The sequence below is a fragment of the Sceloporus occidentalis genome, unplaced genomic scaffold (assembly GCF_023333645.1).
Source record: "Sceloporus occidentalis isolate IW3139 unplaced genomic scaffold, rSceOcc1.0.p SCAF_40, whole genome shotgun sequence".
In the NCBI taxonomy this organism is placed as follows: domain Eukaryota; kingdom Metazoa; phylum Chordata; class Lepidosauria; order Squamata; family Phrynosomatidae; genus Sceloporus; species Sceloporus occidentalis.
The window spans coordinates 2,517,429-2,544,761 of record NW_028317020.1 but is presented as its reverse complement, the minus strand read 5'-3'; the positions used below and the strand labels follow the sequence as shown (position 1 = coordinate 2,544,761).

At 39.9% G+C, this 27,333-nt stretch overlaps 1 protein-coding gene across 1 annotated transcript in view; it reads right to left on the bottom strand.

The window, feature by feature from the left end:
• The window catches only part of LOC149290214 (G protein-coupled receptor kinase 3), a 118,604-nt gene that overhangs the window by 31,731 nt on the left and 59,540 nt on the right, over window positions 1-27,333 (bottom strand). The window contains exons 3-9 of the mRNA XM_089489535.1: window positions 19,496-19,569; window positions 14,373-14,474; window positions 12,537-12,611; window positions 9,707-9,768; window positions 8,965-9,016; window positions 7,154-7,245; window positions 6,685-6,784 (exon numbers count right to left, since the gene is read on the bottom strand). Of these exons, the coding sequence (XP_089345661.1) occupies window positions 6,685-6,784; window positions 7,154-7,245; window positions 8,965-9,016; window positions 9,707-9,768; window positions 12,537-12,611; window positions 14,373-14,474; window positions 19,496-19,569 (557 nt within the window). The remainder of the gene's footprint in view (window positions 1-6,684; window positions 6,785-7,153; window positions 7,246-8,964; window positions 9,017-9,706; window positions 9,769-12,536; window positions 12,612-14,372; window positions 14,475-19,495; window positions 19,570-27,333) is intronic.

Here is a 27,333-nt window from a genome sequence, read left to right as displayed (position 1 = left end):
TGCCGTTCTAATCGCTAAAGCAGCCAATGGTCTCAGGTCCAGTTAGGAGATGGCCCTGCCAATATAAGAAGCCTTCTACTGCTTGAAACCTGTCAGGGCTGTTCTGAAATCAAAGTCACTTTGGCCTTCTAGTTCGCCCCTAGCGTTAGATCAAATGCAAGCTGCATTGCTCACTCATGAGTGGTAAGCTTCGAGGTGGGACCTGGCAAGGACAATAAACAAGTGACGTCTCTGAGGGAAGCACCACTCAAATATATGACAGGACAATACATCAAGTGTTTGATATATCCCTGACAAAAAGAAATTCTGGCCTTGCCGCCCCTTTAAGTAGATGTCCGGTGTGTGATTTCCCCAGTTTCTCCTCGCTGTACGTAGATTTTACTCATGCTGAACGCACTGTTTTATTACACTAATTTCTTTCCTGGTGCATTGGCCTGAAGTAAGGCTGTTACGAAACATTTGAATTGCTCTCAGTTTAATGGGGTTAGTTCCTTAGCCTAAGGCAGTATCTACAGCAAGAACCACTGAAAACAATCAGTATCAATGTCTACCCTTCCCCAAATAAAACCAAAAACATTACAATTAAAAAAGGGGAAGCCACCGACAACTTTCTATATCCGTTTAGTGCGTAAACAGATGCTACCTGTGTCACATGAGACCGTATCTTGAAATCCCGGGGAAGAGTTTGAGATGTTGAGCAATCAATCATCGCTCAAACCAACAGGATGTTCCGCCAGGGCTGATGTACATTTGGCGCACGAACTTCTCTTTATAAATATGGCCCGCTGTTTGGAAATCCAGCACCACTCGTACCATAACATTAGCAGACAAGAAAGGGGCCAACAAATTGAAATATTGTAATGTATGTAAGTGTTCTCACACACTGTGCTTGCCATCTCCAAGACATTACAACATATACAGGTTCCTGACAACAATGGACCATTTTTCGTGCTTACCTACTTAGTGCTTATTACATTTTACAAGGGAAGACTGAACTTTTTTTTCCCACAGGCTAATCATAACTGTGAGAAGAATTAAAAACCCACTGTGATCCTCTCGTCATTACAGCTTGAGAAATTACCAATTAGAAGCTGCTTCTGTGGGCTGTTTGATAAATGAGACAATGCAGTATCACAGGGATTGAAGCGACCTTTTGTTGAGGATAATTATCTGTGTGTACCTGCCACCCGCAGACTGGAGCTATTATCCAATGGGCCATGCATAAAATTATAGTGCACGGAGTCTGATACACCTCTGCATTTACACTGCAGAGCAAGCCTTTGTTAGGGGAACATATAAGTGCTGGGATACAAACTTCTAATGGAATTGAAGTAATTGCTGCTGGGCAATTGTACAATGTGCAACATTAGCAGATGAGGCTTAACGTTACCAGGCTAATTCTACAGACCTCAACTATATGCACTGTAACGGTATCGAGCGACAAACCAAGAGCAAGAACAAAGGGAATTAAAACTTGGAGAGAGGGATGTAGGTCAAGGCAAAAAAATCTTAGTGCTTTTGGTGCCTGGATCCATAAAGAAAAATAGTTACATTACATGACAATATAAACAGGGCAGAAAAAACGCAAAAAGCAAACTGCACAGGCACCATGTGGCCACACAGGCACAGTGGCACTAGGAGAGCACGGTCATGTGATCTGCCCATATTTCCATTTTATGATGGGAAGTAGAAGAGATATATAATTCAACACATCGTTTAACAAGCAATATGTAATGTTATAAAGAAAGTAACATCTAAGGCTAGATTAACACGCAGCTCTCCAGCTACTGTACACCCCCCAACATTTCAGGGGTCCAAACTGGGACACCTTAGGGAGCATGGCAGGAAGTTGGGAGAGCCACGGCCAGTGCTGAAAGTCGTCTTGCCATTAAGAAATTTGGCATGGCCAGAGGCGTGCCCATCCAAAAAGCCACATGGCAGCTGCAATGGGGGTCTGTGGCGCAGCCGGTCCACCACCCCTACTTGCAAAAGCGGAACAGTCTTGCAGTTACCTGTCACTGTGCCTGTAAATCATGACTGTCCATGGAAACCCAGACTATTGGGAGGTATGCTATTGTTGAACTATGGCTCCTATGAGGAACACCATAGGACAATTAGCATTAAATGCATCAAATTAAGTATTATTATTGTTGCTCATACAAACCCACACATGTAAGTGTCTTTTGAAAGGCATTCTGGTGTACAAACTATATAAATATGCCCCCCGGTAAACAATGGTAAATGATCCCAAAGATATTTAGTCATCAATGTTGTAATCTGGCATTATCCAACTGTTTACAGAGTAATCAAGCTTTCATTGCCCAAACACACATAAAAGATGCTATGATTCAGCGATCATCTTACGATATTTACCAGCATGGCTTTCATTTCATGACTGGTGGCTCATACTGTGAATTTTTAAAACGGTGTCACGTGTTTTACACTGTAATGGAGGTTTTTTTCAGGTGTGACACTGTCTTTGTGGGCAATCGATGCCAGAAACACGAGTGCCAGATAGGACACTGGTAGCTAGAAATGATTACTAAAAAGATCATATAGAAGAGCAGAGACATTGAAAACATTGTTGTATTCCATGTGCGATGTGTATGTGTTTTGCTCTCTTTGGGCAGGAATATTGTTTCAGAAGTGTGCAGGTAGCACGGACATGATGCGTATTATGTTCAGGAAAGATGTATAACGATCACAGCCAGTCTCCAGTTCATTAACACCAGGTCTGATTTCTAGATACTAGGCCACCCGCTACTGGGCCAACGCCATTGTGTAACTCTAGTTTAAGGTCATTCTAGAAAATTAAATATTTGCTCATACAACACATCTGACAAACCCATTGCCTACCCGCCCCATTTCCTTATTGCTGTAAAGCTTCAGCTGCTATTTGACCCTTGCCCATCTTTTTCAGTGGAAAATCTCTAGTCAAATAACCCAAATGTCAAGCAAATGCAAGACATACAACATGCCTTCTAATGACTGATACCCACCTGCCTCCCCAAGCTTCCCAAATGCTGTGAATACACCACAATTGTCTGCATAAAGTGAGCAGATGGTTTGTCTTCTGTCAAAGTCAATCAAACCCCGAATGTGAAATTTTTCACCTGTGGTTTGGCCCATAAGAATCATTAGCACATATTCAAAATGAAATTACGTAATGGTAAAAATAACGTCAGCAATTCCAAAATAAAATCCCATGGACTATGTTTTTTTTTCTTCTAATAAGCGGGTGGAATGAAGCCAAATTGGTCATGATTTATGAAATGCTGGCCACGGTTGACCTTTTCCTGCTAGATGTCCTGCATAATGCAGACGATTTGGAGGTGAACACTCACAGGAGTGGCAATTTTCACAACAACTTTTCATCTCTTAGTGAATCTGCACCTTTATATTATTGCAAATAGCGCAACAAAACACGACCTACCACCCATCTTAGATTTAGCTATAGGTCTGGGGTTCACAACACTGTTTCACTCATGTACCATCTTGTCTAAATATTCCGACTGGATGCAAGGGACAGGTTAGTGTTCCATATAGCCGCACCAAAAATATGCATTCAAAAAAAAAATTAAAAAAAACTCTCCCCGGAACTCCCGCTGAGCATCTGCAAATACATTATGTGGGCACAGGCTGAACGCATCCCAGCAGGCCTAGGAACCGAGGGGCCAGGGAAAAACACATATGGAAATATTCTGTACAGTCCCCACCATGCATGAGCAATGGGGACCACACAAAAAGTGACTTCTCAGCTACAGAGGCTGGCGTGTCCCTTTAAACTATGGGCAACCCTACTGATGTTTAACTCCACCACAGTCCAGAAACATTCACTCAAACTGCATTAAAATACCCATGTAAGAAGCTGGTTAAGCAGATAAGACTCCAAGCTATAGAGTGTGTTTAAGGTCCCTCTGTAAAGCTATTGGCACAAATATCATTGGTTGTGGGTGCAATCTAAAACACAAGATACCACAGGCAGCTCTCACATCAACAGAAAACCGCAGGTGTGTGTATATATGTATATATATATATATATATATATATATACACACACACATATATATACACACACTTCTGCGGTTTTCTGTTCACTTATAATACATATGTGAAAAGACAAAAACGCAATTAACGGTCCGCTTCAGCTCTGTTTTCATGTTACATGCATATTTGACTGAATCTGTATGGACTTTACTGCATTTAACTTGGTAAACGTATTGTTTAGTTATTGGAATTAGAAAATTCCACTCCTTCGCTGGAAGCCGGGAGAATTAGCAGTTTCCCTCCCATTCTGAGGTTTTGTCGGCACACATACTATGGGCTGACGCTACTCCGTCGGATTTCACTGGAAGTGCTACTGAGCACACACAGGAAGTACATTTCTTGCTAACACTTCCCGCTTTCGGTAGATGAAGCCAGGGGAGGGGGTAAAATATGGAAGAAGTCTATTTCTCGAATGTCTGCACCTATTTGCATGCAGTAAAATGCACCGGAGTCCATGTAAGATTAGAAAAATAAAATAAAATGGCCACTAGACTGTTGCTTTAATTGAGGCATTTACCATAAACGAAGAATATTCATCATGGATAATAATAATCCCGATATATAACATATGCTGGGTACACTCTGCATGCCATGTATTTCTTTCTTAGCAGGGATAGCCATTAACTTTGCACTTGTATAAAATGTAGGGGGGGGGGGGTTCTAAAGGAGACTTGAAATAAACTGTCACCAAATCCTATGTTTAACGGTTAAACACAATTTCAAAGGACATCAATAATTCACGCCGGCCGGCTTAGAGCTTTCATTTGTGTGAAAGGCTTTGTGCCCCGGCACACTATTCATGCTCAGAGGAGCCGGTTAAATGTGTTTGTATAGTAAGCTGAACACCTGTCGTGACATATATTAACAATACACAATATCAGGGCCACAAAGCACAGGCCGGGACCTTTGTCTTTGTTCACGTGTTGACTTTGACACTTTTCTGCTTGGGCTTTTTTTTTTCCATTGCAAATTTTGTTTGAAACATACATTGTTTTGTAGTAAATGTTGCAACTATTATAGCAAAACAAAATATAATAGCATGTAATAGTAACAAACACTGAAAAGTGATCAGGAAATCGGCAATCAAAGTCATTTGCTAGGACCGTATTGTACAACAGAGAAGCGATGTGCTCAGTATAACGTGCGTGCGGAGAGTGTTAAATATTGGGCATGCATTGTATTACTCCCTCCGTGCTCTTTAATTTACGTGCAGCTATAGGAGGTAGAATGATGAAGACAGGGGCTTCTAATGGCATCAATGGGCATGTGGGTACAGATGTTCTCGGGGGCCAGTAGGTGCCACTGCCTAGCATTTTAGACATACTATTTAACTGTACGCTGCTTTTTTCCTCTACAGCTGGGGAGAGACTCTCTCTCAATCACTTGCCACCTTCCCTTTTTGAAGTATGGGATGAACAAGAATTCAGGATACATCAAGATGGATTTTAGCTAGAGACCTAAAATGAGTTTTAGGACTACATTATGTAAGACTACATAAAAGCAAACCTTTTATGAATGAGCTCATTTGACCTGCAATCAAAGTTACATAAAACTCCCAGCAGGTCAATGCCATGGGGAATCCCGTATCCCAACCCCTGGGTCTGTTATAACAACTAAGCACCGGACATCATTTTCAGCATAAGTATCTTACATTCTTTCAAAGACCCTTTTGTATAGAGGAAACTTCAATTTTAGACATAGGTGCTCTTTAATACATATTTAAATATAAGAGATACACTTCTAAATTGACTTGCTAATAATCACTTGCTAAATGTATTCAGCAGTGTTACGTCCTACCACACATTTTTGTGCATGAATTAAATGATCATATAATCTTTCTTTATTTCTACAGAAAACCAATAGCATACCTTCTTATTAGCGCATCCCTTAATTAAATCTGTATTAGTATATGATTTTAGGTATTCTTTTGGGGTGATACCCGAAGGTGTGTGTCATCATATCTGCCCCTTCTATATAGTTTCGTTTCTGATCATATCCTTACATATATTTTAAAAACATTGATCATAAGTGAATTAAACAATTTACAAATTAGACTCATTCATGTAAATCAAAGCCCAGCCTATGGGAGGGATTCACTGGATCAGACTTTTTATACTTCACTGGGTCGCATAAGGTTGTATCGATGAGACAATATTCAACTGTTACACTGTACTGTTCACGCTTCACTAAGAAACACCACCATACATGTACAAAAGCAGTGACAGCGTCTGATTCATATAGCTTTTTCATATACTGGCAGATAGCATCCCTATTTCCCACACTTGCCTGGAGACGGGGAACGGCAGTGTTTTTTATTGTTATAAAGTAGGTTATGATGGAAGCCATCAGCACTCTGCTTTAAGCAGAATGTACTTGCTGTATAACCCCACTGATTACGACTGAAGAAAGAGTGTTTTGAACAAAAAAACATCCGTTTGTGCTGCCAATATCCTTGGTAACCATGGTGATTGAGGACCGGTTTAAGTTGTGCCTAATGCAGTTTACTGTGTATCAGAAGTTCAATGTCTGAGTAAGAGCCTTTCAAAGACATTTTCTACAATTATGTGGTGTCAACATTAACTCTGTGCACACAAAGAAGCCCCTAATGTACCAAGCAGGCAACAATTATATACTTACTCCTGTGCTGACCAGGGATAACATTATTCTTTCATTTAAGGCTAGCGTCTCTCCTTGCTTCATCTTGATCCTCTTCTTATCTAAACACTTCATTGCATACCTGAAAAATACAAAAGCAGAGCATTACACGTGTCGACTGTTGTGAAATTGGGACTTCAAGACACATCAGGTTTGCAAAACAGAAAACAGCTTGATACAGTAATATTGTGGGGATTAGTCAGAATATTCACTACAGTGCAGAAACAAGCATGAGCAGCGCAGATATCTTCCATTTTTGTTACTTAAACACATCTGTTTATCAAATACAAAGAAACCATTCTCAGTGTGCTCTTGATTTGCCCATTACAGAATACAACTCAATGTTTGCTTCTGATCCAACAGTGGACAACTTACGCCACGCCAATGCCATATAATCAGGAAAGCAGGATCATTGTGCTAGTCAGCATTCAGAAGTTCGGCAAATACTCACATTTTACCAGTGTCTGCTTTGCGGCAGCCATAAACTTCTCCAAATCCACCTCGCCCAATTATTCGATGGACACTGAAGTCATTCATGGTCAGCTGAAACCAACAACAGTGCACAATAGTGGTAAGTAATACAAAGCAAGATGACAACGCCAACTGGCCAATGCCCTTTTGAAACCATAGTTGAAATGGTGTTTGGTGGCCAGAGAGGACACACAATGATGTCTATGCAGTTTCTTGTTTTTTTTTTTGTTTTTTTTTTTTAGAGCAGTCAGTCTTTTGCATGAGAGGCTTACAAATATCGCCCAATATTTTAGTATATACATATCAACTAGAAACAGCGCACCTGCATTTTAGGCTATGCGTATATTCATACTTCTTCAATGCCTATGACACACGGGAAAATGAAAAACGGCCACCTTGCATGTCAGTCCCTTATTTATTTACCGTAAAGATTGGAGCATCCAAAGTGAAACTATGCAAACCTCAGTTATATCCAAAGTATGTATCCTATATATTAGTGACTAGTAAGACATATAAGAAACATAGTCTAAACATAGAAAGCATTACAGCAGGGGCGCCCAACATGCGGGCGGCCCGCGTGAGATCGGCAGCCAGGATCATAAGAGCCCTGCTGCTTACTTGTGGGAGGGTCCATTCTCTGCTCCAGTCCTGCCTCCTCTGTGAAGTCTGTGAGCGGCATCGAGAGAGCTGTAGAGCAGGTAAGGGGATGGGGTAGGTTGTGTGAATGAGTATGTCTGATTGAGGGAATGAATCTGTGAATGAATGAATTTGTGTGTGTGTGTGATAGCATGGATGTGTAAGTGCTGGAACCTAGGCATGATGGGACTGTGATTGCTGTCACACTCCTATCATGCCAAGTCAGCCAGTACATGCTGAAACCTGGCTAGCTGCCCCCCTTGTGTATTGATGCTGCCAGTAGTATGGGGTCTGCAGTTACAGCCACCCTGTACCAGCACGTATTGGCTGACTTGGGATGATAGGAGTGTGATTGCTAACAGCAATCACAGTCTCATCATGCCTAGGTTCCAGCATTCACTGGTTGCCTGGGTATAAAAAGAGTGTGTTTGCTGTTAGCAATCACACTCCTATCATGCCAAGTCATATTGTTGATTTTTTTTTGTCCAATTTTGGTGTGTTACTTTTAATAAAAGTGTGGTTACACACTAAAATTGGACAAAAAATACAATGCCCAGCCAACCAGTACATGCTGGAATCTGGGTATGCCTGAGATTGCTGTTAACAATCATAATATATAATTTTTTTGTACAATTTTGGTGTGTAACTTACTTTTATTAAAAGTGTGTGGGGGGGCACTTTCAGTTTCGGCTAAGTGAACCCTGAATTTTTGGTTTTGGTCCAGAATTTTTACTTACCCAGAATCCTGAATTTGTAGGCCCAGAAATCAGTGAGAGGAAAAGTAAAGGTTTTGTGTCATTTACTTTATTTTATTCTGCATATCTTATTAAAGGCCATATTTTCTCTCAGTGAAAAATGAGTGCGGCCCTCGCACGTATACAATTCTGATGAAGTGGCCCACTGCAGAAAAAACTTGGACACCCCTGCATTACAGCGATAATCCACAGAGTGAGAGCGCACCTTTCAAGGGCACAACTGGCAACGGAAGTGCAGCTTTTGGAAACCAGCCATAACCACGCACATCAATAACAGATAACTATTAGGAGTAACTGTTGCCGACAAGAATTTATGTAGGAGACTGCCTTTGACAACTGTATGGCTCTAATCCTTGATAGAAAAACAAACCTATATCTGAAAGCAATTCTTTATACTTACATGGATATTTAGTTCCACATTTTTCCACTGGCAAAATCTAGTAAACCTATCACTGTAAAGGGGAAAAAAAGCAATATGGTTAAGATAGGAACTTTTACTTAGTGAAGCTTCCCGTGTTGAATAATAGGACAACAGTTTGTTGGTCTATCAGTCCATCATCTTTCGTCACCATTAAAGCCTAGTCTTCGGCATTCCCATAGAACATGAATGGGGAAAACATTTGACAATTTATTTCTGGTAATGGTTTGGGCATTTTAAACTATCATATAATATAATATATTTATATTTAATAATAATAATAATAATAATATAAAAATATAATTTATAAACTGTTATAAATAAACCTTCAAAGTATTGAATTTATGAACCAATTAAAACGAATACTGAGTAGGCTTTTTTTAATTATTTTTTTTGTAGCTGTTTAACTCTGATAACACAATGGCAGATATTGTAACTGCAGACATTTGTCCAAACATCATACCATGTTTTTTCTTTAATTTTAGAATTCTAGTTCTGGGCCACGGGTGGATAAATGATTGGGCCACGGGTGGAAAAATGATTAGCCCACGGTAATCTCTTTGTTGGAACTGATAGACTAATTGGAAACACCAGACCTTTTCCACTTTTATTTATAGCCTGCTGAAGGAAAGAATGTGTTCCTTGTCTTGACGGCTCTGCTATCACATACTGCATCTTTTATATCCAGTGGAATGAATGTAAATAAGACAGACGTGACTTATACCTTTCTATAAACTTCTGAAATATCTTGCCCCGGAGACTGTCACATATTTCTTCTATGTATGGCTGCGAAGGGCAAAAAAAAAAAAAGAAGGCAGACGTCATGAATGGATTTCCAGAGCGCTACATTTCGTTTACATACAGAACCGTATGCCTGCAATTCAGCATGTAGACAAAGGAAGAAAACCACAAGGAATATGAGAAAAGTAACTAGCAATCATTTTCTGGACTTCTGTATGTATTCATGGACTATTAGAGAAATGAACTCATTAGATTAATCGCCGGGTAATTTCTTTAGGGGGTGGCATGTCTAGTTTGTGAAGTGGGGGGCCATACAGCTGCTGCAATGTCAAGCAAGTAAGCAAAAATGTCTGCCCCGTGTTTTAGTTTGTAGTGTTAAAGCAGTTCTTTCCAAGCAGGCCGTGCGTGACCTAGCACTAGAGCAGTCCATCTGGAGATAGCCATATCTCGGAGGCATACATTTGGCACCCGCTGGTGTGAGCAAACTGGTACAAGGACAAGTGTCATTTTAACGATAACCTCCCATACTTTTCATAATAGTAAAGGCGTTTGAGATGGGAATTCTGCCCTGATCCAGAACCGGGGACACGGATTAGATGCTTTCCATTAACCCACTGAATGCAACTGACAAGATGTGTAATGCACATTTATGCTTCCCAACTAAGCGTTCTAACCGTGTATACAGCAAGCTACATTATATTCATTGCTGTCCTGCGTAAAATATTTTAATACAAAAAAGGTGCAAAATGGTCAAGCTACTATATGACAAAGTAAAAATAACCAACAGCGACACTCCCTGCTTCCTTCTACAGTTAGCACGCTGTCATCTAAAACGTCCATTTCACACCAATTTGTCTATTGGAAGAGTTAAAGCAATCTAAGAAGACATCATTAGCTATGTTTTCAGGTTACATATAAAATGTGGCTAAGAATCCTACATGCTGCCCTGTAGTATGAGTTTATAATTCTTCACACGTGCTAGTCGGCAACATCTGAAATACTACAAATAAATGGCTAAAAAGAAAACAAAAATAAACATTCAGAGTTTGACATCCAAGCCATTCTTCCTTCCTGCGTGACGGAGATTTTATCATTTCCTAGCATTATGGGATTTGTACCAAAACAACATGTTCCCCAAAAGCTTTTATAAAGAACCTGTGTTTAGGAATCAATTTGTGCCAATTTAGACGCATAGAGAATGGTAATTTCATCAGATGCCCGATAACTCGCTATCCTACCTATCGACACACTTCGCAGCATGTAACGATGTACTGCAGCTGAAAAAAATACAAACTAAATATACATATATAACGGGATAAAAGTTAAAACCATTTATATTCAGCTGTGAATTGCTCGGATCTGGAGTGGCTCCTTTGAAAAGACTGAACCACGGGCCATAGCAGGACCTGGCAAGGTGACTGTGCTTTTCATAGCCATTTTCACGTAACACCTTTAACCAGGGCAATGCACGCTCGGGTCCTTAAGCGATCCATGTTAGATGGGATGAAGACAAGTATATAATCCTTTTAACCTACAGGGAACAGGCGGTATCCACCCCATTACATAACGCTTCTTTTAACTCTTTGTGTTCATTACATAATTAACTGAAACACCGCGTTTGCCATCACTTATAAGCCGAGCTAACACTAGGGCTTCTAGCACCCTGAAAACCAGAAATGTATGGGGCGCAGGTGCATATATAGGAAAAAAACAAAAAAACAACACAATATAGTGTAGATGGTATGTCCAATGTTAATTATTAAGTGATATGTTGCACTCACAAGTGAAAGAGGCAAATCCAACCCATCAATAAGGACTGTAAAAAACTTCTAGCACCCTGGACAAAGTGTCACATTAAATGCAGGTTTGATTTGAACTATTTTCAGAACACAAAGGAAAACCAATTACTATAGTTAGGTTACCACAAAGCTATACATGCTACATTAAACACCTGACTTCAAAGGCACTACCGCCAGAGACATACTGTATGTATACTGCTATCTTTCATTGATAAGAAAAGTTGTCCTTCATTACGCACTAGAACTAGTGTATTTGGTGACTAAGTTGTAACTGCTAGAAGGAAAATGTTTAAAACATGAAAAACAAGGAGTACGGAGGAAACACCAGGGAGACGTGTCGCCAACGTTCTCAAGCTTGTGTTAATAGTCTTAGTATTAGTCATCCGGAGCTTCGCAAATGACAATATTTCCCACCACCAAGTCTTGAAAACATGAGGTGGGTGGGATGCTGCTAGAACAGCCTCGAATTGGTACGACATTTTCATATTAACTATGAACTTCAAATAAAAGCAAGACCAAATTGGGCAGATAAGAACTTCCCCTTTCGTAGCCTTTCTGCATCATAAACTTGCTTGCTGCTTACTACCATCTCAAGCCGACCCCGTGTTCATTGTTTTTTTACATGTTCTTTTGCATCCTAAAGCCACTTATCCCTAATTACTGCCACAAGAGAACTACTACTCCACTTTTTCCACCCCTCCTTTTGTTTCAATTACCCATACTATTCCTTTAGGTTGTAAGCTCTTGAGCAGGACCCTCAAAAGCCCACCATTACTGCCTGGATTTTTTTGTAAAAGTACCATAAGACTAGATGGCAGACTCACTGGCAGGGTTCTCAACTCCTGCTGTGTCTGTATGCATCAATGTAAATTTGTTAAGTATGTGTTAAATGCCCTATTAAAATTGTGCAGCGCTGCCTAATTTGTTGGCGCTTGATAAATAAAAGATAATAATACCAATGTAATATAAATATATATATAAGCATATAATGCTATAATGATTGACTTCTCTTACCTGAAATAGAGTAGGTGGCACTTGTTTCTTGGCAAGATGGGCTTGTACGTGATCTACAGCTTGCTTGGAAAACGGCTTTGGGATTGAAGAAGAAAAACAAGTATAATATAAGATCAGTTTACAACATAAAAAAACTGTATTTGATGATAAAAACACTAAATCCCTGAAAAATAACAAATACCAAACAGCTTAGGTTACACAACCTGTTCCAAGTTTACCTTTTCATTTAATATAAGGGTGTTGAACACAGAAGCTTGAAGGGAACAAACAGACAGGATTTGCACCTTCAGGCCAAAAATAAGGCAGTATGAGACTACATTAATAATTGTATTCACTTCTTACACATTGAGTTAAACATTATACAGGACCAGCCCTTTTTAACTTGCGAGATCTGCCAGTGTTGACCCTTCATAATGAATTGAGAGAATTGGAACCACAACTCTCATGCAACCTCTCTTAAGTGAATAAAGGATTAGTTCAATAATATAGATACATTTTACTCTGTCATATTGTTCCTACATAAATAACGAAAAAATATCCAAATCCAAAACATCACTGATTGTAAAGGCATCAAGGCCAACGTTATCTGTCAGGGTCAACAGAACACAAATCACACGCTTATCCTTGACTGTATATCAGGTAACATTTTAGTAAAGAAGAATAGAAGGAAAGACTTGAAATGGCTTGAATTAACAGAGACAATCTCACCAGTTGATAGCTAATCATCTTTGTCGGTGGGTTTATAAAGAAAGAGAAAAAAAGCACGGAGGGGGGCACTGCTGTAACAAGTGAGCGGCAATGCACAAGCTCGTATCAACGTTATTAAATCCCAAGGGCGGACTGCAGAACGAAGAGCTGATTCCATCTGACCATTTATTATATGAAGCAATTTGATAGTGACAACACAATTTTGTAATACATTCCCTGGAGCGAGCATGTTCATGGTTTATAGCACACAAAGTGCAAAAGAGAAATACTCAAACGCTCATTGTGTCTGTGCCCAGCTTTAATTTATTTTGAGCCATTTGTGGCTAGTGAAAACGGCTGCAGAAAGCCTCGCACGTTGCAGACACTGCTGTCCTAGGCATGGTTCATTTTCATTTAGTCAGGAAGTGTACCGATTTGAGCCTCATTACACGGGCTAATACCTTTTTTTGACAATGTAATTACTAGTATTTTCTTCTAATTAAAATGTAACGGACTATTGCACCTCACTGGTCTTTTTGGTGTGACTAATTATTTCCATGTCTTAACCTTGCCTCCCGCAACCTTCTAGATTGTGTCTTCCAAGGACGGGCACCTTAAACATGCCAATCCTGTGACAGGCAGATAAAATGACTGCTCATTAATTGATATGTTATTAATCGCTTAAACAATTAAGGATAATGATACTGAAATACACAGCAGATACAATGCAATATACAACCTTGTATGCATGTAGTACCAAAGAGGACTTAATTTACATAGTATGGTCCAAACAGTAAATATTCACAGTCTTGGCTCGGGCTCATATTTAATTGCAAGTAGTTTTCAATGATGTATCATATACTGTTTGCCAAATGCACCGGAATTATGGGCATGAGGTACGCAACGTGGTAAGTCAGGGATGAGGCGCACATGAAAAGTCTCCAGTTTTGTGACACCAATTAATTGAACCTTCCAGAGAAGTCTCAGACTTCAAACACCATTTGATGCCCAAATCGAAATAAAAAAAACAAAAACGGTTTTTCTTCCTGTTGCGGGGCTCACTTTCCACTTAGAAGTGCCTAGAGACCTTAAACTTAAGCTTTAAGCAAATTTTGCCTGAGAGATGCAAGGATAAAAGAGAATACTTACATGAGAACAAGATAGTAGCTCTTTCATTATATATGTGTCATAAATCTGTCGACTCCTACAAAGTCTGTCTTCCTCGGAATCTAGCTTCTCGTATTCTTTTATCTGAAATAGAAGGGAGATGTGATGAGCATTGCTTGGAGACATCTTGTTTTAATTTAGCAAAATTAATTCACATGGAGAGAAATTATGTAGTTTTACTCAGAGGGCTGAAGCAAGTAAAACTGGTCACAAAACGGCTATATAGAAATTTTATAGAGCGTGTTTAATACGCTGTTCTTGAAGGGAGCCATGACACTAGTTTTTTTTTTTTTGGGGGGGGGGGGTTATAACTTACAAAGCTTTTGCAACGAGACCCTGAAAACAGAACAAACAAAAATCAGAAACTGAAAGTATCTGGAAAAAAGTCCATAATATAGTTAGTGGTCCAGTGAAAAGGCATAGGCATGAATATTTTCTACATGGCATCGAGGCCTTGTGCTGCGGAAGAAGGATCACGTTGGTTTCAAATTCCTCCTTTCGGTGGTTGGAATATACGCTGTGCAGATGCCAAGAGCTATTTCGAGGTTCCTGTGAGCAGATGTGAAGTCGGAGCGCTAATTTCCCTTTAATACTTGACTGTTTAATACACAGGCTAACTCAATGATTTTTCATTTACCTGCTGCATAAGCTCCATCATCATCTGCTTAGTAACGCACATGAGCCTAGCAACCGCCATGTAAAACCCATGGCAAAATGCATGATGGCCGCGTGCAGACACAAATGCTTTGATTTTAGTCCAGACGTGTGCAAAGCTGGCTGTGGGAAACCTTGTGTGCTTCCATCTACAGAGAACAGCAAAGTTTATTGATGGCGGGAAAAGGATTGACAGAGTCAACCTACTAACTGTGGAAGACAAGTGTCTTATTGAAAATAAAAGAGACTGAGGAGTAACAGGGAGGGTCTCTATGCATATGATCAGGACTTCAAAGACCTGGTTTCCACTAGAGTTTCCATTGTAGAAAGTGAAGAAATATCTGACTACTTTTACTGTACCTTTTTACCTAAGATGTCAGTTTACGTACGCTCGCTTCGAGAGAACGCACACATAAGCATGGCGCCAGCATGTCAGTTCATCTTCCCAACGCCCTTTGTGGTGGAAATGACGTGACGGCTGCAGCACATGCACCCATAAGTGGAAAAAGGGTAGTGCTTCTACATTTTCGTTTTACATACATGCTCTGGACCGTTAATGCGCCGTATGCCTCTAAATCCCCCTAACCTGATTTTCGCGTGGAGTTGTGTTGCAGCGATGAGACTGGTTGATGGCCTAATGCATTATAGATTTATTATTTCCTTGTAATTGTATGTTATTATTTTGGATGTCAAATGAAATGAAGACACCAGTAAAGATGATCTAATAAATTTGAGGAGTGTGTTCTGGACATAGTGAGCAGACTGCTCCAGTTATTACATTTTTTCTCTTACATGGTTGAGCTTTTGTTTTTTTTTGTGGACAGTGTTTGCTTGAAAGGTCCTAAAATGTTGTGTTATGCTGATTTTTTTTTTCTCCCGCAGTCCATTTGACACTCATAATAGGTACAGAGACAATTAGAGTTCTTGAGTGCTTATGTGTACCAGCGATATATCACAGGTCGCACTGCTACATGTGACAGATCCTCTAACATCATATATAAGTAGCACAAAAGGGAAAGGCCATTGTAATTGTTAGATAATACATGCAGATGTGGATATTTTCTGGAGATGTGGACACCTGTATTACAGATCACAGCTAAGGGGAATGGATATGGCTGCATTAGCCTAAGTGAAAGAAGATGGACTTTGTTGTTGAAAAGACATTCCATCTGAGGATGAGACCTCTAAGGTTATGAAAGTTTAATGTGACTTTGCATCTTCTTGGCCCGATATAAGGCATCAATTGATTAAAAACTACATCAAACTACAAAGTGCCTGAATACCAAGTCAGATCTCGCTGTTGGTTATACATTGGCTCATATTAATTGAAACCGTAAAACACTGAAAGTAGGTCATCTATCACTCTTCGGCAGCTGATAATCGTGATGTCATTGTTTAAGATGGAGCTCACTTATATTTGGAGAAGCTAGAATTTGTCTTCCACAACACTAGCTAAACATTGTGGTTATATTCATTTTAAACCAGTTGAGTTTTTTTTTTTGTTTTTTTTTTTTAATAGTTATTCTCAAGATTCAGCGGGCATTTTTTGGCTTATTCCTTTTTTAACAATAACATAAAAATATACAGACAAATGAAGAAGATGTCAGGTGCAGGGTGATAAAAATGATCTATGCTACTGAGTAGTATACAAAAGCACAACCTTAACATTGCTTTTGGCTTTCTTATTTTTTTAACATTTGATTTAAGCACCACCTAATTTCTCAGCAGCAGCTACAAGATGTCCACATCTTAAGGAGACGTCCATATCTTCCTTCTTAATTAGAGGCAATCCGTAATTATCCAATGTCAATGGATACTGGCTTTTTTTTCTTATTATTACGTCAAGCGGGTCTCCTGCATATTTCTATATATCCAAAATCAATGCAAGTTGATTACCGCAGACAAGGCATGGAAGCTGCTGTGCAATTAGTACTGCCAAACAAGCCAAAGATTATGGTTTCACTCCTCATCTTGGCTGACGCTTTGTTGTGGCAGTTTTATTGCTACTGTTTGCTATAAAAACAATTTACTCAGGTCAGATGCTAATGAACCCATAATCCGTTTTCACTTTTCTACGTGGTGACTTCCAGCCTAAATATTGTTTAATAAACTGCTGCAGACACATTAGGGTGGATTAATCTGATTTCCCAAGGTTGAGAAGAATGCATGCTGACATATCGCATGGTCCAGATGTAGAGGTCATCTTCAAGACCTCAGAGCCAAAACAAGCTACTCAGACACTGGTTGCTCAGGGAATTTCATAAAAAAAAATTAAAGGTCAGTGGAAACAATTGGTATTCCCTCTCCTCCTTTTGCAAAGACAAACAAAAATATAATAATTAAAACAACATTTACTGTGACATAGCAAAGAATCTGAGTGAAATGTAACCCAAGGACATTCACACCATCTACTGATTTTACGTGTAGGCAATACAAAGTAGACTAAATGTTTTTGTACTATACTTAAAGTGGAATGGCTGATGACATGAAACGGATGTCTAGGGAGTCAAAATGAGGACGATGGCACTGGACAGAAAAGAATACCTTAAAGACTGCACACCTTTTACAACAGAATGTGAAAAATGCTAACCGAGAACATGCAGGAAGAGGCATGGATACCACGACACAATGGCACCTACAGGTGTATTCACTACATGTTATGTTTGAAGGCAAGTAGAGATATTTTAATTGACTAGCTTCAAAGGGTGTTATCAAGGACCTACCATAACATTTTTTTCCTGCAAGAAGGGTCTCGTTGGCCTGGAGCAACACTCAATTAAACTGGCGATATTACATTTAAAAACCTAAACATCCCAATATTCCTCATGGAGCCCTGGCAGAAGGTTGGTCTCTATATAGATCATTCTTTATTCTGAGTTAAAAGCTTACCTCTTCGTAAAGTGTATGACTACTGTACAAATGAAACCTAAAAATATACGAAAAGCAACCTCCTTGAGCAGTCTACAGCAATAAGAACGTTGTTACAATGTGCATAACATGTATGGAACTTATTATACAAACATCACAAATCATATGTCCGTATGATAATATAGTATAGATGTTAACAAATCCCCTCCCCCACACCCACAGAAAGGCTTATAGCAACACGTTCTAACTAAACAAAACCGACCGCATATCTGCATGCCGTTTCCTAAAGTTATATAATAATAGTGTAACGTTCCATCGCTGTTATACAGGTTATTGGTCTGACAGAAAAAGAATAAGCCACGTCTGCAGATCTGCAAATAGATGTTATTATATAAGGGTAATTTAGTGCGCGCGCTCACAGAAGCAGGCACTCGTACAGAGACAATGCCGATAAAAGGATAGGTGTACAACGGCTCTGCGTATGCAGAAATAATTTCATTTCTATGCATTAACCCCACCACTGCCACTGTGGCCTATGCATATGCTGTTCCACTGTATAAACACAGGTTGTGCTGGCAGCCACTGAGTTAATACAGCGATACAGGCATAGAAGTCGTTTCTCCATGGCAACAGATTGCAGAAAATCAGATGCATTCAACCTGGCTGGGTTTACAGTGTACGGAACGGAAGGCGCCTTAACGCTGTAATCTCGCAAGTGCGAGGAAAGCCCTGTGTTCATGAGAGCTGTCTAGTAAGCAGAGGATTTCCTAAACAAGGGTCACTAAGTGGCCTACACTATTATATTCAAATAAAAAACACCATTACACCGGGACTCGACAAATTCCTTGCAAAAAAATGCAGGATACATGGGCCGCCCCCTTCTAAGACTACCACCATCCTTATGGCCTAGTACACGTCAGAAAGCCATCCTTCTCCTTGCAGATGCCCTGAGGAGCCTTTCAATGAGCAGTAATTAAGGAGAAGATTATTTTTCATTCTGGCTAATATACTTTTCCTTTTCTGGCCTATTTTACTACATATGCAGAGGATGCGACTGAGTCTCAATTTCTATGGTTGTGCTCGTCTACTAATTCAACGTCTTGCTCTCTTTGGCTGGGGAAGTAGAAACATCTGTGTTATAGCACCACTTTAAATGTATGTTATAAAACTACAAGAAGATGATAACATTCTGGTATGGTTCGTTCCAAGCTGCTCTGAAGAGTCTGTTCTGGGAAAATCCATTTCCAGTATAGCTTGCTATTATCTACGGCAAGAGATCCTTCTCAGAAACAGAACGTTGGATGATATATTATACCACAGGGACCAAAAACCCATAATTGTAGAAACATGGACACGTCATTGAAAACAAAAAAAGGGAAACAATAGGGGGATTTTAATCCATTATTACGGTCTCCCTAACGTTCTGGAACAAGGCTTTCTTTCATTACTGTCTTAGATGAATTTGCAGCCTCCAAATGACCAATAACTCATGTTCTACAAATGGCCTGGAAAACATGTAGCATGAAGTTATTTGGGAAAACCCATCTGCTTTCTGACTCAAAAAGCTACAGAAATTTGCTTACCTCTTCATAAAACTTTAGCTGAGGAACACCTTCATCCATATCACTTGTGCAAAACTCTTTGAAAAGCAAGAAACCTGGAACACAGAAGAAATTAGGTTACTATTGATAATCTAAAACCACAGGATAAGGCAAACTGTACAAATATAAAAGAGGCGTCCTGTGGCAATTTGTGTACTTTCGGAGTTATGCCTATAGAAGCAGTAAATGGAACGGCCCAGTTTAGTGGACGAGGCCATTATTTAAAATGTATAACCCCCTCCCATGGTGTCCGTGTAATACCTTCTGCCAAAACATTAAAATACTCCCACAAAGATTTTCATATCTCCTTTTGTTTTACAGCTTCCTGTCCCAAAATGACCCAAGATACAGTGGCCGTGGCCCACGATACAATGGCCGTGGCCTGAATTCAGGACTATAGGACGCTACGCACTTAGTGCAAGACATAATTTTGCACGCTGATCTGTGAGCTTCTACTTTCTGCTCGGGCAAAAACCACCACAAACTAACATGGGATCTATGACGATTAAGAACCATATGATTATCCTCATCATACCAGAAGGAGAGCACCTTACTCACAATATAGAACATCTGGTGTGCCACATTTGCCAAGTTGTATGCAGAATTTCACACATCAGTTTTGTGGCAACACACAGGTTCCCATTCTTGGGTTTCATTTACCAGCTTAGTTCTTAGAGAAGAACCAGTATAGTATATATTTGATCAATACAGATTTACCTGTTTTTCTAGACAGGAAGACACTGTTTGAGAACTTTGTGAGAAAGTCACGCAATTATCGCAATTACTTCTATTGTGATTGACATTTTAAATTAAAAAGGTCCTGAACTACTTCATGAACAAGCCTAGAATTTCTAAATTGACCTTTAAATCACTCACCTTTCCAAAATATCAATGACCGATCAAAGAAATTACAGAGACAATCAATGTAATTTGTTGAATTAGTCTAAACTGCTAAATCAAAATTTTACTTCGGGAGACATTCATTTTAAACCCCACTGTGCACATTGGTATGATATAATATATATATATATATATATATATATATATATATATATATATATATATATATATATATATATATACACATACACACAGTCTTTTGAAAAAGAAAGCACACCCTCTGAGTTCTATGGTTTTGCGTTTAAGGACATATAACAATCATTTGTTCCTTAGCAGGCCTAAAAATTAGGTAAATACAACCTCAGATAAACGGATGACATATTACACTAGGGTGACCACATCGGCCATGTGTTCCAAGACACATCATTTTAACGTATTGTTGAGCAGCCCAGATAAAGTGTTACCCTGCAATATATGGGATGTATAGCCTTATGAAAAGGATCAACTTAGTCAGCTATACTGAAGGGCAGCGCTTTATCGGGGCTGGGCGGCTATATGTGAAAATTATTGGAAAACCTGGCTGATGTGGTCACCCTATATTACATCATGTCGTGATTTATTAAAAAAAAAAAAAAATGGAGAAGGCATGCTTGAAAAAAAAAAAAGTACACCCTTAGTGCTTCCATATTAACTAAGATGCTAAGCACATGTGGTTAATTGATCATCAAGTGTGACCATCTCTATAAAAGCCAACATTTAAGCAGTTTGCTGGTCTGGAGCATTCAGGTGTGTGTTAACACAATGCCAAGCAGGAAAGACATCGGCACTGATCTAAGAGAAGCAATTGTTGCTGCCCATCAATCTGAGAAGAGGTATAAGACCACTTCCAAACAATGTAAAGTTCATCATTCTACAGTAAGAAAGATCATTCAAAAGTGAAAAAAATTCAAGACAGTTGCCAATATTCCCAGCATATAAACAAAAACACCTCATGCCAACTGTCAAGTGCATTGTTTTTACAATCTCCTGTAGATGAGTATTTTGTAATGAACATGACATCAGACTGTATCATCATACTGGCTAGCATCTTCTGCCGCACAAACACCCATCAAACCCTACTCATTCCCATCAAGTTATGGTTTTTTCATTATTGTTCTGGAAAGTTGGCAATGCAAGTTATCTAAATTTAGCACCAGTGGCAAGGGAGTTTCATTAGTGTTCAAGCTCCCATCTACTGATGTCCAAAGAACCAGATGTTTATCATTTTAAAAACAGTTCCACCAAAAATGTGTGGTGTTTTTTGTAACAAAGTACATTTTACAATATGGGAATAAACGTTTTTCAGATCTTGTAAAGTGGAGGGCTGGAAACATGCCCACAGTGTGTCCAACACTTGAAAGCACTCATATGGATTCACTATACTCGAAGGAGTATGCAACCGAGCTAAAATTAAGAAACAAACTGCTGTGACTTCATACACAATTGTTACACAAGGGCACATAAAGGATATAAATTAGTATGAAGGCTCTAAATGACTCCTCTTGATGTTAAGGACTTAATTTCTTGACCAAGCCACCTACAAAAGGGGTAGCGTACTATAAAATACCCCCAAAAATAAATAAATATATATATTAGGGCTGAAACAACGAATCGATAAAATCGATAATAATCTATAACGGAAATCGTTGTCGACGATTTCCGTTATCGATTAATCGAGTGATCGATTCGTTGTTTACTTACCTCCGCGAGCGTTCCCCGCTTCTGCAGTCTCCGCCTTCTTTTAGTTACGTGACGCGTTCCGGAGGTAAGTATTCTTCATGTCTGTGCGATTCGCTCTGTGCGAGTGGCTCCATTCTCACAGAGCGGTTCGCGGGGGTGGGGGTGGGGTTTCAGGGGATGCAGGGCAGGGTGTGAGTGTGGGTGCAGGGCAGAGTGGGGGTGGGGATGCAGGGCAGGGTGTGAGTGTGGGGGCAGGGCAGGAGACTGGGTGCAGGGCAGAGTGGGGGTGGGGATGCAGGGTGTGAGTGTCGGTGCAGGGCAGAGTGGGAGACTGGGTGCAGGGCAGGGTGTGAGTGTGGGTGCAGGGCAGAGTGGGTGCAGGGCAGAGTTGGAGACTGGGTGCAGGGGCACAGTGCAAAGTGCTGGGTGCAAAGTGCCAGGGCTGGGTGCAAAGTGCCAGGGCTGGGTGCAAAGTGCTGGGTGCAAAGTGCCAGGGCTGAGGCAAAGTACTGAGTGCTGGGTGCAAAGTGCTGGGTGCAAAGTGCCAGGGGTGGGTGCAAAGTGCTGGGCGCAAAGTGCCAGGGCTGGGCGCAAAGTGCCAGGGCTGGGCGCAAAGTTCTGGGTGCAAAGTGCCAGGGCTGGGGCAAAGTGCTGGGTGCAAAGTGCCAGGGCTGGGTGCAAAGTGCTGGGTGCAAAGTGCCAGGGCTGGGGCAAAGTTTCTTGAACAGTAATAGTCCACCTCTTTTCAGAATGTTTGGGGTTATTTTGTTTCATAAATATTGTGTTTGGGTTCTTGTACTTAGAAAATATTGTTTTTTATTACATCATAACAAAATAAGAATGTTAATGTAAATTTTAAGTTGTTTTTTTAACATCCAGTTCATTAAATTATTTTAAATAAACGAAAAATTTGCATATTGTTTTTTTTTATCCGATTAATCGATTAATCGAAAAAATCATCGGCCAACTAATCGATTATTAAAATAATCGTTAGTTGCAGCCCTAATATATATATAGAGAGAGAGAGAAAATTATAGGCTCTATAATAATCTGAAATGCCATACTCACAGCTGGCGAAAGCTGCCAGTTTTGTCCTTTCATAACCAATGGCGAAGTAAGGGAGTTTACTCTCCCGCAGAACGTCCCTTCGTCAATAGACCCACAAGTTTGATATCCCTTACTCTGTCTCTCTAATCTCATCTACAAGATTGTACAATTACACTGCAGAGTGATGTTCATTATACAATGACGTGCTACGATTATTGGGCAACTTGACATCCTTACCATATGCCTAGAGATTTATTGCCTGGGTGTGTCTCTAGAACACTACTTTAATTGTAGAGCAAAGAGATGCAAGCCCCGCTCAAATCTTTATTAATGACATGTCTTGAAGACATATCAGAAGTGGATTTCCAAATAAAAACATTTGACATCCTGAACTCAAAGCCCATGACTCCCTGGATTCAGATTATGATTACATTGAATGTATGCAGACTCGCCAAATTCAGGAGAGATTGGACTTGGCATCTGAAGCACAAAGAAATGCTTATCACAGGACAACATGATAGGTCATACACTTTACAGGTATGTGAAAAAATATTTGTCTAATTTTCTGCATTGTTGTATATTTTGGCACTAAAGGTTATTAGATCAGGTATTAAACACTTATCTGAGTGAATGAGTACTGTGTTGCTTTTATACTTATGCCACTTATATGTTAAAGAAACTGATGTAACACCTTATATGCCCCTGTGTGGAAGAAGTAGTAGCCCACCTTAGACTCAAAACTTTGTTATGCCACTTTAAGAAACAATAACTGCTTCCTGTAGTTGTTCTCCACAGAGCGGAGAATTTCTGGTCAACTCTTTCACACAGAGCTGCTACAACACTGTTCAGGTCCTGCTACATCTCAGTAAGGTTGAGGCTGAATGACCCCATATGTTTCTGTGGAATTCTCTGATACAAATCTGATTTCAGTGTTCCTTCAAACGGAGCCCACAACAATCCACTTGTCTCACAGAATGTTGTTCCAGAGGTGTCCAGGTTCATTGGAGCAGTGGTTTCCATGAATCTCACGTTTGCCCAGTGTATTTTTGACGGTAGAATCTACTAACACTTTGCTCTTTGGCAGGACAGATGGTCCTACGAAGATCCACCACCATTCCATGCTTTCTTTGGTTGGTCAGTGGTTCGGTGGAGCTTCAAAGCCTTAGTAATAGTGTAAACCTTTTCAGGCTGATATATGTGACATAATGTGGGTTTGGAACATTGTGCTGATAACATCAATATGATGGTAAAGATCAGCTTTAGATTTGCCCAAATCAAGCCCGATTCTTTATCAAGCACCTGATACTAATAATTCCTTTCATTGAGTTGAGGTATTTAGGTCAGTGGGGACAATAAAATTAAACAAGCACCAATTTTAGACTTCCTCTGCCAGTGCAATCCACAAAATGGTATAACCCAAGCCATTTAATAAACATTCTTATGTAACTCAAGGAATTGGTGCTCAGGTTGCAATGTGATTCAGGAAATATTTAGGATTAAGATTACATAAATACCGGGACCTACCCAAAAATCCAACATCGGAATCTACATTGGTTCTTTCAAGGAATATATAGTTCATCATGATGTTAAGCATTCCCGTAGGAGATCTGATAACATTCAAAGTGCACAAATCCACTCGCCAATCGGTCATCATTACACGACTATTGCTTACAGAGGTCACATTTACCTGTTCAGCAACATATCATAAGAAGAGAACTTTGTAATACTGAATATCAGTGCTGTGGTTATTACTTGGGAAGAGTAGAAAAAGAAGTTAACAAGTTACATGAAAATGTCATCTCCTCTTGTGTTTTATCCAGGAGAGAAACAAGAATCAGTGAGTTATTACAGTTGTACTTGAAGAGGATTTGTAGGGAGTGACAAAGTGGCTGGAAGATATCCTGGAACATGTGAGCTTCCATTGGGAATCTGAAGCTGTGGGGGGAGAGAAAACTATGTAAACAAGGAGAGCACTACAGAGCATTCTCCCATACAGAACTCTTATCTAAGCGGCAACTACAACGTAACAAGAGTTCAACAACTTTCTACTCAGACAAAAGCAAATCAAGCCAATTCATACCGACGCACTAAGAGAACTTCTGGTGGGAAATGTGCAAATGGCAGGGTTGCTGCCCGTGAACCTCTATTACCATTCACATAGAATTTCTCCAACCGCTCAAAAACGGACGTGTCAGGAATAAACAAACCCAGTCATGCCGAGTGAATAAGACTTCTTTTTTGGACAAGATCAGAGAGCCTGCAGTCGAGAAGTCATTGCTTCACTGGGACTCTGTGCAGTGGCACTGGCTTTGATGAATGCATTCAAAGAAAACAGTCTGGCATTTTCTCAGCATTTGGCACTCAACCAAAGACAGAACAAAGATTGCTGTTGGTAGGAGGGCAGTGTAAACAAAGGAGGAGGAAACCAATGCCCAAAAAATTCTCAATTCTATCAATGCCATGCCAAATATCTCCACCGCTTTTTGATTCCCTTTAAATGAAGTATGAGTTATTCCAGGGGTAAAGTTTCTTGGCAGCATACTGGGAAGTATGATAATATTTTTATTGTTATGGCCAGTGTTTCACTCTTGCATCCTTGACAGGCATTGAAAGCACTATGCTTGGCAGTCACCAGTGCCTGGCAAGCGTCCTGCACAATTAGGGCATATACCTACACATCTTGCACCCTTGTCATGACTTAACGCAACAAAATCTGGATCCTGTGGAAGAGCCAAGCAGGTTATGTCGCTGATGGAATTGGAATCGCAAAACACTCAATTCATCTAGATTCCTGGAGCACTTAAACAAGAGTATCTGTACTCTGATACTAAATATTTAACTTGCCTGTGCTCACCAAACATCTAGGAGAGCAGGAGCTTCACTACCTTATTCTCTCCTCTTAGTCCAGGGGTTGACAAATTTGTTTGGATGTAGGACCAGCCCCCAAAAATGTAGGCACTAACTTTTTTATTACTCAATCATGTTTTTATTTCCATAAATGTTTTTACATTTTTATTACGCCCTGGTCAGCAGTTAAAGGATATTTTATACCATAACACTTTTAAACTATTATTCCCCTTTTTGTGTTTTAGTGGACCTTGCAAAGATGAAATTATTTGAAGGTTTCATATTAAGCCATACCCATGCTAATTAGTATTTAGTGGGGCATGTACCTGGACTTGTTTAAACTGTCCAATAGGCTGTGCAGCCGAATGTCAAAACGTTAGGGGATCTCCACGGTACAGCTCTCCTGGCACAGACACTTTTTTGTATTGTTTATTCTATATTATTCTTGTAGGTATCCTATTGATACATTGTGGTATATTTTGATTTTGTACCAATTTGCATATTATCTGTGTGCACCTCTAATAATGTTAGAGATCTGTATCCAGTGCTGCATATATAATCAAATCATAATGCAGATGAGTTGAAACTCCCATCAAGCCAGCAACAAAAGGTTGAGCCTAATTAAGTCCCACAACACAGCAGAGAAGGGCACTGTAGCAACGAAAAAGCAGGAGCTGACAATTCATTTCCAAGCTTTCAGCTCTTGGCTACATAAAAGCCTCTCAAACCAGCCCAGTACTGGTGATGCAAAATGATTTCCAGGTAGATATGAAAAGGAGAGAGAGGATTGGCAGGCTCTTCACAAAAACATCATTCAATATTTAGCTGGAATTACCATATAGCACCGTTCTTGCCGTGAGCAGATTGGTATGAGATGGCTCAGGCTTACTGATTTACTACAAAGTGCCTGACACGGTCTAATACAAATTGCACAGATAGGAGCAGCAGCATTTACAATTCTAATGAAGCAGCTCGGTTACAATGACAAGGGGTCATTTGGTGTTTATTCCCTGCCTTCCAATATATATATATATATATATATATAGAACATTAAGCATTTCAAAATTCCTCTTGTTGCTGTTGTCTCAAAAAGCAAACAGCAAGAAGATAAAACATAAGGTTCAATTAAACTACAAATGCAGCATTAGCATTGCCCATACAATACAGCTTCATGGAGGGATTCATCAGAATCTCCCCACACATTTGTCCTCTTTCTCCACCCCCAGCACATTGGCTTGCGTGAGTTCTAGAAGATTCCGAGGGGGTGCACGCACAGAATGTGCTCCCTTTGACATCGCTTTCCTAATGGATCTGGTGCCAAATTTGAACTGTAGAGTTGATGGTACGCTACTGCTCTGGAGCAGCTT